The 12,608-nt window shown below is 36.6% G+C and overlaps 1 protein-coding gene across 1 annotated transcript; it reads right to left on the bottom strand.

Moving 5' to 3' along the window:
• Window positions 1-579: 579 nt before the first annotated feature.
• Window positions 580-12,237, bottom strand: LOC120007591 (mitochondrial proton/calcium exchanger protein-like). Its single transcript, XM_038857920.1, has 15 exons — window positions 12,049-12,237; window positions 10,830-11,496; window positions 10,418-10,730; window positions 9,063-9,209; window positions 8,841-8,929; window positions 8,622-8,714; window positions 8,376-8,502; window positions 7,335-7,399; window positions 7,068-7,242; window positions 6,124-6,312; window positions 5,974-6,021; window positions 4,053-4,199; window positions 3,847-3,929; window positions 1,851-1,966; window positions 580-1,073 (listed from the first exon to the last, which is right to left on the bottom strand). The coding sequence occupies exons 2-15, from the start codon at window positions 11,423-11,425 to the stop codon at window positions 991-993; spliced, it is 2,271 nt and encodes a 756-aa protein (XP_038713848.1). The 5' UTR covers window positions 11,426-11,496; window positions 12,049-12,237; the 3' UTR covers window positions 580-990.
• Between the last annotated feature and the right edge of the window lie 371 nt (window positions 12,238-12,608).

The raw sequence follows: 12,608 nt of genomic DNA on the forward strand, positions 1-12,608 counted from the left end.
ACCCTATATATATATTAAGTCACACCAGTACTCCGAATATATCATGTACGGAGTTTGAGGACACAAATTGTATTTTAGGTGAGTTGTAGGATTCTTTTTATCTGAAAAAAAAAAACCATTAAAGCAAGTGGTTTTCTTATTTTTATTTTTATTTTCCTTTTCTCTTCTTGAAAAAAAAAAAAAAGTTGTGCTTTCTTCGAAACGAAAGCAAAACTAATCAAAATTCGCACATTAAAATAGCACACACAGAGAGAGTGATCACCTTGGCTCACTAGAATTACATTACTAACATGACTACAGGTTCATGATCATGATCATGACAGTGCCCCCGGCCACAATTTTCTCTCATTTCCATCTCCGTATCTCAATTCTCTCCGATGATAGGCATAAACATTTCATTGAAGGTAGTCAATGTTCTTAAAAAATTAACTGTTTCATCAAAGATTGGAACTAGCCGGTTTGGTAGGGTTTCTTTGTGTTTAAGGACTTGAGATGGCAAGGAGAGAAAACTTTCTACTTAATTAATACATACAAAGCCATGCACCTGATAGCAAATATGTTGTTTAGCTCCCCACATCTATTTCAGATTGCAATCAGGAGATCTAAATGGCAAAGGAGTAGTCTCTACATCATAATCTCAACGCATACACAACTGAATCTGTATATCACAAAAATATCACGTACAACACGTATGAAGTAAAGGCCAAAAAGGAAACAACATTGTTCTGAGATGTGTATACACAGTTTACAGTTATCTTCTGTAAGAATTGGGAAGAATTTTCGTAGCAGTAAGACATGATAGATATAAAGAATCTCTACATTCAGCTCTGACCACACCTTTTTCTTGTTTCACTTCCCACTAGTCTGAAAAACACGGCCTTCTAACATCGAGATAGCAACTGATGCTACATGTCCAGATAAAACAATGCAATAAGCCAGGCAATTCACCAGCAAAATATGCAGATACATCAAAAAGAGGGTATGTGTCCTCTACAATTTTCCCGTTTCGGTTGTATCAGCATCTTCTGTTTCACTACCTAATTTGACAATATCTTCAACAAGGATTTTCCCTTCTGTTGCAACAAAAAAAGAGTAGCAACTTATGCATTGAGTCGACAGCATCAGGGATAAACCAAGACAAAAGAAATATATATGGGCACACTCATAATCATACAGGAACAAAAAGTGCAAGTGTCGTTAAGCTTTGTACAATGTAGAGATGAATACAGCAATACATAGAGTTGGAAAAACAGTAGTAAGAAAACACTGAAAAGGGGAGGAGACCAGAGAAGACATGGATGGAGGTGATAAAAAAAAGTCATGGTTTTCACAAGATTAGTCGAAAGAATGAGGATTCATGAAACAGTCTGATTAGTTTGTCGTATAAACTCATGCAACAGATCCCAATGTTGTTTTGAGGATAAAGGCTTTGATGATGACAATAATGTTCTAAATTCTAAACTCATATCATTTTTCTACAAATTTTCTAAAGAACATTGAACAGATGGATATCATGTTTTCAAGAAGTGAGATCAATAGCCCTGTCTTCACCATCAAGATAGTGAGATGGTGATTTTCTTGGTTCATGTCTAAGTAGTCCAACAGAGAGAAGTCGGGATAACAGATGTATATTGCTCCAATCTAAATACAATGTGACTTTCAAAGCTAAAAACTATAAACAATGGTTCCTGGCTATGTGCGACATAAAAGCACTATACCTACAACTGTGAAACTGTGATAATGATCATAACACAATGACAAGTAATCAGTCGGTGGGCATTGCACATGGTACCCAACAAGTGTCCACATGTTCATAAATGTAATAAAGGTCCAAGCAAGTAAAAAATAACCTTTATCCTTGGAAAGATTGCTTATAAGTTCTTGGATGCCCTCCTTGCCCAAGGTGTCCTTGAGGTACATGGCAGCAGAAGCAACCTCTTCAGGAGTCACTTTTCCGTCATAATCCCTGGCATACAAATGTCACATATGCTTATCAAGCAGCATGGGCGCACAATTTTGAGTATTGAAAATAGAACCCTCAAGGGAAAATGTCCAAAAAGTGGCCACAGTTGGGTCACATAATCTTTATGAGGAATAATAATATCTTTTGTTTATATGTCCTTCAAAAATAAATAGCAAAACATTACTCAAAACGAGGATTGACAGAAAAAGGAACTTCATTCTTGGCATGAAGTGAAGCCTTCATTCCATAAAATTCGTATCCAGAATACAAGAATCAGCCATGACCCGTAAATTCACATCAAAGTGCATAATATCTCATTGGTAAATAAGTTAAAAGCTATTCGTCCAAATCTGCTCCTATAGCATCAACAACTCTTCAACCTTGGTCTCCAACTTCTTTTGGATAAAAAGAAGAAAAATAATGGATTGAAGCATTCAATGCTGCCTACTGCAAATACTATGTGACCAAAGTCACCAAACTAAGTATTTCCAAATTTTCAGCGTGGGAATAGAAAAGGACAATATATCAAAATGGATCAGGAAAAGGAGGCTTTGCAGTGCTTCAAAATATTTGAACTTTAACGATCTATTTCATCATAAGCTCAGATTCAGAAGGTAGCTTCACATTCAGCAACTTGGTAGCTATTACTGATGGATCAGAAGGTTCAAGATCAGAGGCATTAAAAAAGTTGAGGCTTTGAAATAGCAGGACCATTGCTTGCATATGTAGAGACAGGATCTGTGGAAAAGCCTAATAGGATTTCCACTATGTAAAGGCAAGAACAAAATAAGCACAGAACATGAAAGACAAGTCAGAAGAGATGTAATAATCCAACTTGAGGGTCGGTACATAACCCACACTAAAATCCCAAATGTCCTTGTCAGGCCCCAAATCAACCCAACTCATTGCTCCTCCACAAACCACAATCGAGACTCGCTTCTCGGAAATCATTTGTAGCAACCCCACCCGACAGTTGTTAGAATTTGTTAGCTTTGGCCCATCGGGACTTAAGGTTTTGCACTCAAAAGGAGCCTCACAAGATTAAGTCCGCGGTCTTACATATATGATATATGGTATTAAATCATTCTCCATGTATCTTATGAGGAACTATGGTCTCCAGAGGTACAATATTATATTCTACTTAAAGCTTGGCAAAGGAGTTGGAAAGCTAAATTACCACTTCACACTTCCTTCCTTTTGTGGGAAGCAATTTACCAGCTTCTCACTATCGACAACTTACCGAAGATAGGATTGTCAAGAGGGAGGAAGAACTGCACTTAGACAAAAAGGATATGGCAGACAATAGGGATTTTGACAAGAGTCAATTAGGTTACGATTGAAAGTCTGACTTCAAAGTTGATAGCATGGGACTGGCTTTGTAAAAACAGCAAAAAATAGGAAGACCTGCGATGTATTCCCATTATCACTAATTAGCTGAGATGGTTGGAACAAAACAATGGACTTTTTTCTGAGAAAAAAAGGGACATACCACTTCATAGACTATTTTTTTTCTCAACCTCCAAATTCTGGCTATCTATACACCATAACAGATTCCTAGAAAGAATCAATCTAGATGTAATTTGATTACATAACATTTTCTGCTACTGTATTATTTACTGTTGGTCTCTTTCCTTTACTCTGTTTCATTGGGCTGACTTAGAGCTTGATTACATAACATTTTCTGCTACTGTATTATTTACTGTTGGTCTCTTTCTTTTACTCTGTTTCATTGGGCTGACTTAGAGCCCCTATAATAAAAGTCTTCTTTTGCTTTCAGGGAAAAAACTTACTGAATTAAATATTCACTTAAGCTTTGCGCTTCGATGGCTGCATTTTATCTTTCAATCAAAAGCAATTATCTTTCAAGAAAAAATAAGACATACCTATCAAGCAAACGCCATCGATTGCCAATTTTAGCATCAACATCGTCAATTTCTTTTTCAAGCTTCTGAAGCATGGCATCCACCTGGAAGTGTATAAAATCACAGTTAGATTCTCAGTTACATGTCAGCTTCTATGCACTGAATTCCAGAATGAATGTAAATAGTTATACATCGAGATCATGTAACATTAGAGATTAAATACTCACCCTGTTTATAAGTGCAGAAGAAACCTTGTTGCCAATAGCTGTCTCAGCAGAGTGGTCACTATCCTCCCTGGCAGCTTGGTATGCCTTCTTGGCTTCTTCTTCTCCAACTGTACCCTCTTTGTCTACCATGTTGTTGTACAGATTTATCTGGAAATGAATATAGCAATAAAATTAATAGAAAAATGAAGGAAAGGAAATGCAACTAAGCAAAAAGCTAGTCTACGTCAAGCAGGAGTGGTTCTACATAAAGCAATGTCATGATCCAAGAATTACATTCAACTCAAATAGTGTAGCCTAAAGGAATGGCTATGGACCTCTGGAATCCGCCATGAACTCAGATGTCTTGGGTTCAAATCTCACCCGACACATCTTGGATTAGAATATGATAGTAGTGATATGTGGCTAAGTGCTAGTACCGGAAGTTTACTCTACAGGGGTTGTGTCCAATGGGGCCCAGCCCAGGAGAGTTTTCCTGTTTTAAAAAAACTGATCCAAGAATGAATTTTCATAGTTCGGTTCTAGATTTTATACAACTATAACTAAGGAGAAATGGAATTTTGATCCATGTCTAATTAATTCGATTCAAATTAAGATATATGCCAAATGTCAGCATAAAGTCGTGTTAGAATATATATATAAATAATGTGAAATGTCCCAACCCAACAAGTTAACTTATTGGGTTGAATGGCAAAGTAACTAATCTTAACATGTTATCAGAGTGGGAGGTCTTGAGTTCAAACCTTAACTTCCGCTATTTAAACCCCTATTTATCGTTGCCCCAAGTGTGGGCCTTTGTGTGTGATAAGACCACACCAAAATACTCAAGAAAAGTATAACACAAACTCGTAGAAGGATGATATTGAGAAAGCTTAAGAAACTGGAAATGAGGAAGAACAATATAAAGATAGTCTAGCTTTTGAGGAGCTAGTGCCTCCCTTACAAAAAAAACCTTTCAAAACCTAATTTGCACCACCACTACTACTGTCAGCTATAAACCTGCATTACATACCAAACGACAAACAACATGATAAACGTAACAGAGAATATCAGATAAGGATGATAGGTGTCTCAATCTAGGCCCTCCACTTGTCACTGCTTGGTGCCTCCTTCTTCTTGCCCCTTCTCTTATACTACTTAATAATGACCCTATCAGTGTGTGTTTATTGTTGCCTCAAATGTGGGCCCCGTGTGAGAATAGCCCTAGTGTTGGGCCTCGTTTATTGTGCACATGTTGGCTCGTCGAATAGTCCCGCCCAAACGTGAGGGGGAGTGTCAGAATATATATAAATGATGTGAAATGTCCCAACTCAAGTTAATTTATTGGGTTGAATGACAAAGTGACTAATCTTAACAAGTTACATGGATGATGCGGCATTACAAAACCAAACCAATGTGACATCATGAGAGTGGAACTCAAATGAACTCAAATAAATGGGTTCCACAATGAGAGACTGGAAAGACCAGAACATTGGTATTTTTTACAAAAGATCATGCAACTAAGAAATTTGAGGCCCCAATAAGGGCAAAATATTCGAAATTGCAAAATATTTATGTAGCTGAAATAAAAATAACCAATAAAAATATCTAACCCCATGCATGTCCCAGTAAGGTCCTGGAAATTTTTAATAATGCTTTCAAATATAATAATATATTTAGTGCAGAGAAAAAAACCCAGAAATGGAGAAAAATATACAGAAAGGATGGTGGCTTTGATCATTGGAATTTACAGCACTAAATCTACACAGAAGACTTGGAGATGCTTAACCAACATTCATATGACAATCAACCTCCTTGAAACTTGAAAAGAGGACATTTTAAACAGGCAAAAACAAAGCATAAACATTGGAATTTAACTCTAAAAAGTAAAGGTAATATTTCAGATACCAGTGATTAGGAAAAGGGGTTAGTCATACACTCTTACCTCCTTTTTGACAAGTCGCAAGAACTCCTCTCGCTCCCTGCTGACTGACTGCATAAACAACAGCAAATAATGTTGCGAGTCTGAACTGATGCCATGATATCAACAATAAAAGACAAAATAAGTCTTATTACAAAGGTTTCCCATGCTTACAGATGCAGAAGATAAAACAGCCAATGCACGACTGATCTCACAAAGCTGTTCATGCTTCTCCAACGTTTTTGCTCTTGCCAGTTCTTGTGCTGTTGGGATAGTCATCTCTTCCAAAGCAACATCCTTTTGGCTGCTTCTTGTAGATTCCATCATCTTTGCCTCCTCTTCCTCCTCCTCCTCCTCCTCCTCCTGTACATTAGATCTGTTACTAAGTATCATCAACACAGAAAAATGTATTCTATATTGAAAAAAGGAAGAGAGAGAGAGAGAGAGAGAGAACTGGAACAATACTGGTACATAACCTTCTAAAATTACAGAAGACACTATAAGTAATTAACTATAATTAGTGTGCTTCTGAATTAAAATACACTTCTCAAATATTACATAAGCCACGATCAAATATAATACAAACAAGTAAATTGAAGAGCAAAAACCAAGTGAGCATGTATTTGACTGTTGTGTTAATTGTCATGCAAGATAGATAAACAGAGAAATAATAAAGAACAAGACCCATAGAATTTACATGGTTCAGCAAGTTGCCTACATCCACAGGAGAGAGCGGCTGATATTTTACCATCCAGTCAACAAGTAGGATTACATACTTACATCACATATTTATATGTACCATAACCCTAAACTGCATGGACACTAATTTTACCAAATTAACCATGTAACCTTGGCCCACCCTTGCCCCTTGTAATAGCAGCCACTACATTATTAATATGAACCACTATACACAACATTGCTAAACATCCATATATATATAAATAGAGTATCAACAAGGAAAAAAAAAACTTTTGGAAGATACCTATAATATAAGCATCAAAATCAGCATCACGTGCACCAATCATAAACTCAAGATGGCCAAAGAAGCTTCATTTCGTTTACTTTTGGCCTTTGGGGGATGGAGTGTTATATTAGAAATCGCATAAGCAGAAGTCTACCTTTATGAATTCTTCCTGCATTTCCAGGAATTCCAATTTTCTCCTCCTTTCTGAAACTGAATCTTCAGAAGACAAGGCTGTCACTCCAACAGTATCCACAACCTCATCTGGCAGAGACGAAAGTGTTGCCTGAACAGCTTCCTCTGGCCTAACTTTCCCAGACACAGAGAACGCTCTGCAGGTCGTACATTAAAGAGGAATTGAAGTAAAAAAAAAAGGCGGTTCCGTGTCTTATGAGAAAAACTAACAAATAAAGCACGAAGTTACCTAGAAAGGATTAAGAGAGAGGATGGAACGGAATGATTGAGAGATAAATCCAGCCAATCAAGCAACTGCATAAATAAACAGAAATAGAAATTTACAGACCAATATTTCCAGCCACGGAAACAAATAGAAAGTGGTATAAACCTTACTGTTGAACCTTATATAACTATAACTTAAAGTAAGATTTATAGAAATTTGCAAACTGATTTATGAAATGCTAGACACAAATTTGTTGCATCCAAAGGCCATAGAATCATGAAGAGACAACAAGAAGTACGTTTCAGTTTGCATTGGCAAAGAGGCTAACATTAAATAAACAGAGTTAGCTAACAATACTTTCAACAAATTACTTTCAAGTTTCAATCATGGGTAAAAACCTATATAAACGCCAAACAGACCCTAAATATTTCTAATTAGTAATCTTTTCAATTTTATTTATAAAGAAATGAAATGAGAACTACCATCAACCATAAGTTAGGCTAGCCTATCCTCTACAAGGAACTCATCGTGACCAAGGGCTCCTAGAAGTCACTATTAACTCTTATCAAATAATCTTTTTATTTATCATTTTTAAAAGCATTATAGTTTATTAAAAGATTAAAAATTAACTTATACATACAAATTTCCCAAAACAAAGGCTACAGGAAGTGCTTAAGGCAACAATTAAATCTAAATATGGACCAGATAATTGAGATTTTGCAGAATAGCAGCAATACCATACAAATTCCTCATACTTGATTTCTGAGATTGCTTATCTTTGTGCTCATTGTCCGAGAAAACTCTACTTTGTTGCTTAGCCCAACTTAAAAAATGTACTCAGATTGGATTTTGTTGGTGACATGTTGAACTACTAGCCACCCGTGACTGAACTTTGTAAAGCCTATAAAACTTGTATCACCTAACTATCAACTAAACTACATTTTTTTTCTTTTTCCTATAAGTATCATTCCAGTTAAAGCTGAAATCTTCCTTCAGTGGTAACCATAAAATTGCAAATATTCCTGATCAATGAAAAACATATAATATACAAGATCAAGCATCAACCTGATGCCGCAACTCCTCCATGGAAGGTGATCCAAGTAACCCTCGATCTCTACAGGCCTGACGAAGCTCTTCTTCCGTAAGAGACTCTACACCCTCAGCTTTTATCATCAGATCATCCTTCTTGATCCTGCCAAACTCACATCACATAATGGTTTATTGGAACTCATGACCATACAACATATGTTAGATCCCATGTCCTGAATCAAAGTAAAGAGAGAAGGTTGGCTTTTGGTAAAATATACTCACTGTTGCAGTCTTTTTCGAAGCATATAGCGTAAATACGCATCTGTTCCGTAAGGGCTGATACCCATATATTTGCACATGTTTACTAATCGAGGCCTGCACATAATATCCAGAGCATTATGGCCACCAAATAGTAGTTAGGGACACTCAGAGAAGCAAGATAGTCATAGTGCAAAAGGAGAATACTCTGAAGCGGCTCAATTCATGACGAAAAACACCAACCTGCTAATGTTATCCAAAGTAAGCTCATCATTGAATAATTTTGCGAAGCCTAAAATTTCTTCGTTGGAAACACGGGCACCTGTTCTAACCTATTTACATGCAAAAAGAGCACCAAAAAAAACCTCGTGTGTATAATAACAGATAAATATACAAACACGTTTCTAAGCCGTACATAAGGGAAATAAAAAGAGTATATAGACCAATAGTAAAACAAAAATAAACCTTGGTCAAAAATTCATCAAGATCTTCCGCTGTCTTCTTAATTTCTCCACTTCGAGAGTTTTGGACTTCCTTTGCCATTTCTTTCACTGTGTCCTGAAGAAACTTCGCATATTCTATTCTCGCATTCAGTCTTCTTTTCAATTCTTCCTGCAAATAAAGTATTTAAAGTCAGGCTTATATTTCTTCAATGGAACTGACTCTTTTCGTTGTGACCAGCCATTATGGGTTCAAATGATAAAAAACAGCCTTTCTGCAATGCCAAGAAAATGCTGCAAACATCAAGTCCAACTCATACCCTGCAATGTAAAAGTCACATATACTGCCTGGCCTTCTATTACCACATGAAACTGAGCAAAACCCCAACTGTGTACTTATATGCAAACTACAACATTTTGTCTAACTGAACCCAGACAGCGAAGCATACCCTACCCTACCAAGACAGATAAAGATGATAAAAAAATTAAGAGCCATAACATGTTTCTTTTACCTAATTCAGAGCGAGATTAACATATTGAAAAATGTTAAATTAGTTACTTTGTCATTCAACCCAATAAGTTACCTTGTTGGGTTGGGGCTTTTCACATCATTTATATATATATATATTCCAACACTCCCCCTCACGTGTGGGCTGGACAACTCCGATGGCCCAACACATGTACAACAAACAAGGCCCAACACTAGGGTCTAGGGCAATAACAAGCACACAAAGGCCTACGCTTGGGGCAATAATAAATGGGGGATTAAATTGGAGAAAACAAGGTTTGAACCCAAGACCTCCTGCTTCGATACCATGTTAAGATTAGTTACTTTGCCTTATTGGGTCGATTGGCAAAGTAACTAATCTCAACTTGCTCCGATGCCATGTTAAGATTAGTTTCTTTTCCATTCAACCCAATAAGAACACTTGTTGGGTTGGGGTTTTTCACATCATTTATATATATTCCAGTAAAAAATTTGTTCGCACAACAGTATTACATAATTATCATTAAGGGTCATTTAGGATCATCAACTTGGTTCCTTGGTTGAAAATGGAATTGAGCTAAACTTTAAGGGCCAACAAACAATTTTGTGGTTACACTCGGTCTAGTATTAGCCAAAGCCAGTGGCAGGAGAAATCACATCTCAAGAGGTACCAGTGAGATAATGATACCTCAAAGTCCAAACTACAGGTAGTAGAGCATAGCATTGCCAGAATGATAGCAACACTTAATTGCATTACCTTGTCTAATTTGTCTATCAATCAACGGAAACATTGGCACATTGAGTCGATTTAATGAAATAGCTATATGGCTCAAAGAAGCAGTATGAGGAAAATGTTTAGGACTTCTATTTTTGTCAACTGTAGCCAACATTACCTGTTCTTTCATCTTGTCCTGGAAGGTTGATGGCAACATGTTGGGAAATAATTTCAGGAAGACTGGCAGCAAGAACTCCATAAATGGAACTATAATAAAAACCGCAACAGGAACCAGCCTGAAAATATCAGCTGTAGTGCGTGTGAGCTGTTGTCTCTCCCTTCTAGATAGGCCCTTCCCCCTGGCAAGTTTCAACAGTAACCTTGAGCTAATCCTCACATCAGCCCAAAGTAGCTTTGTACCCAACCAATAGTGTTGCATTGTAGACTTAAATTCATCCTTCCAGTGGTTCAGTTTATTAGCCCAATCTTCCCTGAAATAAACGCAGTAAATAAAAAAAGAGAATGAAAATGAAGTAACCAAAATACTTAGATGAGCAATACTCAGAACATCAAGAATGAAGGATTTAAACCTGCTCATAGAAGCAACAGCTCTCAAAGCAGGACCAATGCCCAGAAGCATTGCCCATACCCTCTTCAAAATAGATGTAGCACTCTTCTGAGATTCTTGCATCTGTTTAGCTTTTGCTTTTGCTTTTACTGTACTCAAGCCTTCAACAGCTTGGTCACACTCCTCAGGGGAAGCTTCTTTCACCTGTTTAGTGGACTGCTGCTCATTTTCATCATTACTGCTGCCCACAGCAGGTTGACCTGCTGTAGCATTGGACGCATAGCGTATAGATTGTTGAATCAACCTAGCTCTTAAAGGATACATGGATTCTGTCCTTTCAATCCGATAGCCCAACGTTGAAATTCCGGAAAAATTATGCCTAAAAAACCCTACAGCTAAAGGATTTGATTTTCCATCCCTGGTAAATGAAGGTAAACATCCTTCTCTGTCATCAGTGTTTGCAAGCCTATGATTTGAAATGCAATCGGAAGACTGCAAATCATTAGATTGAAACAATTGACCATGCTCAAAACTTGAAAAGGCCCGAAACAAGCTATTAGGTTGATTCACTGAATCAAAAATGTTCCTCCTCCTTCGCAAAAGTGCCCTTGAAGCCATTATTACAAATTTCAACCTCTAAGCAGATGTGTATGGTGAAATCTCTCATGCACACTCCTGAGTTAGCCAGCCTGAGGTGCATAGTGGTGGTAAATTCATCAAAAACCATGGAACCACGAAAAAGCATGATAACAGACATTGCATGGTCTTTCTACAAGCCATCACTCTCCTATCAGCTGCTGATAATAAAAATGAACAGAAAGAAGAGAAAGAACAGATGACCAACTTATTCGGATAGCCAATTCTGAGATGTCCTTATTTCCTTTTCTTGAAGCATAGAAAACAAACTCCAAAATTATAATCATTCATATCCAGTTTTTTACCATCAATATGATTATCCGCTTAATAAAACCTCCCATAACCTTTCTTCAAAGCATACTATCTATGAACTAGAAATCACCCAACAATCACTCAGGCACACCACACAATCCCTTTCCCTTGTCGATCAGATTTTTAAAAAAATTATTACTTCTTTTTTCTTTGGATTTATTAAATCAATCCCGAAACAATCAGCACTGAAATGGAACTCAAAATCAAGAAGTACAAGTGATCAGAACAAATGTGCGTGGTCAAATTGAGAGAAACAATCATTAAGAAACAAAAGAAAGATGATTTTCACTTACGCTTCGACGAAAGCCCGATCAAGTTAACAGCGGTAGCGATCAATCAAGAACGTTGAAGATTGTTGAACGAAAGAAGAACCTGGACGTCTGCCTCTTCCTCTCCTCTTCTTCGCCAAAGATACAAGGTTTTATAGGAGTGTAATTGTGTGAGGGAGTGGGTCCAGCGGCTTCTGCAATGTCGTCAGGGCATGAGGGCGATGATTAATAATGGCAGCCTGAAAAAAAATCCAAAATGATATAGTGACAGTCAACATATTTTATTAAGGAAACCACATAAACATGTCACATGTTTATATAAATTCATGATGAATATTTATTTTATGGATGTATAGTGATTTGAAAAAAAAAATTAATATAAATCAAACTTCTCAAATTACCCCTTTATACATAATTACATATATATATATATATATATATATATATATATATATATATATATATATATATATATATAAAACCTCTATCTTCTTTTCCCTCCCAAAGTTCAAAGATTTTTACAATATTAATTTTTTTCCTTCCTCAATCAATATCAATATTAAAATATTTTTAAATCAAAGATA

The sequence above is a fragment of the Tripterygium wilfordii genome, chromosome 10 (genome assembly GCF_013401445.1).
Source record: "Tripterygium wilfordii isolate XIE 37 chromosome 10, ASM1340144v1, whole genome shotgun sequence".
NCBI classification, from domain to species: domain Eukaryota; kingdom Viridiplantae; phylum Streptophyta; class Magnoliopsida; order Celastrales; family Celastraceae; genus Tripterygium; species Tripterygium wilfordii.

Excerpts from the sequence above, each read along its gene's own strand:
- LOC120007591 (XM_038857920.1), bottom strand. The coding sequence starts at position 11,425 with ATGGCTTCAAGGGCACTTTTGCGAAGGAGGAGGAACATTTTTGATTCA. Across the intron at positions 8,930-9,062 it reads TTGATGAATTTTTGACCAAG|GTTAGAACAGGTGCCCGTGT; the intron begins GTTTATTTTTGT and ends GCATGTAAATAG. Across the intron at positions 1,967-3,846 it reads CGATGGCGTTTGCTTGATAG|GGATTATGACGGAAAAGTGA; the intron begins GTATGTCTTATT and ends TTTGTATGCCAG.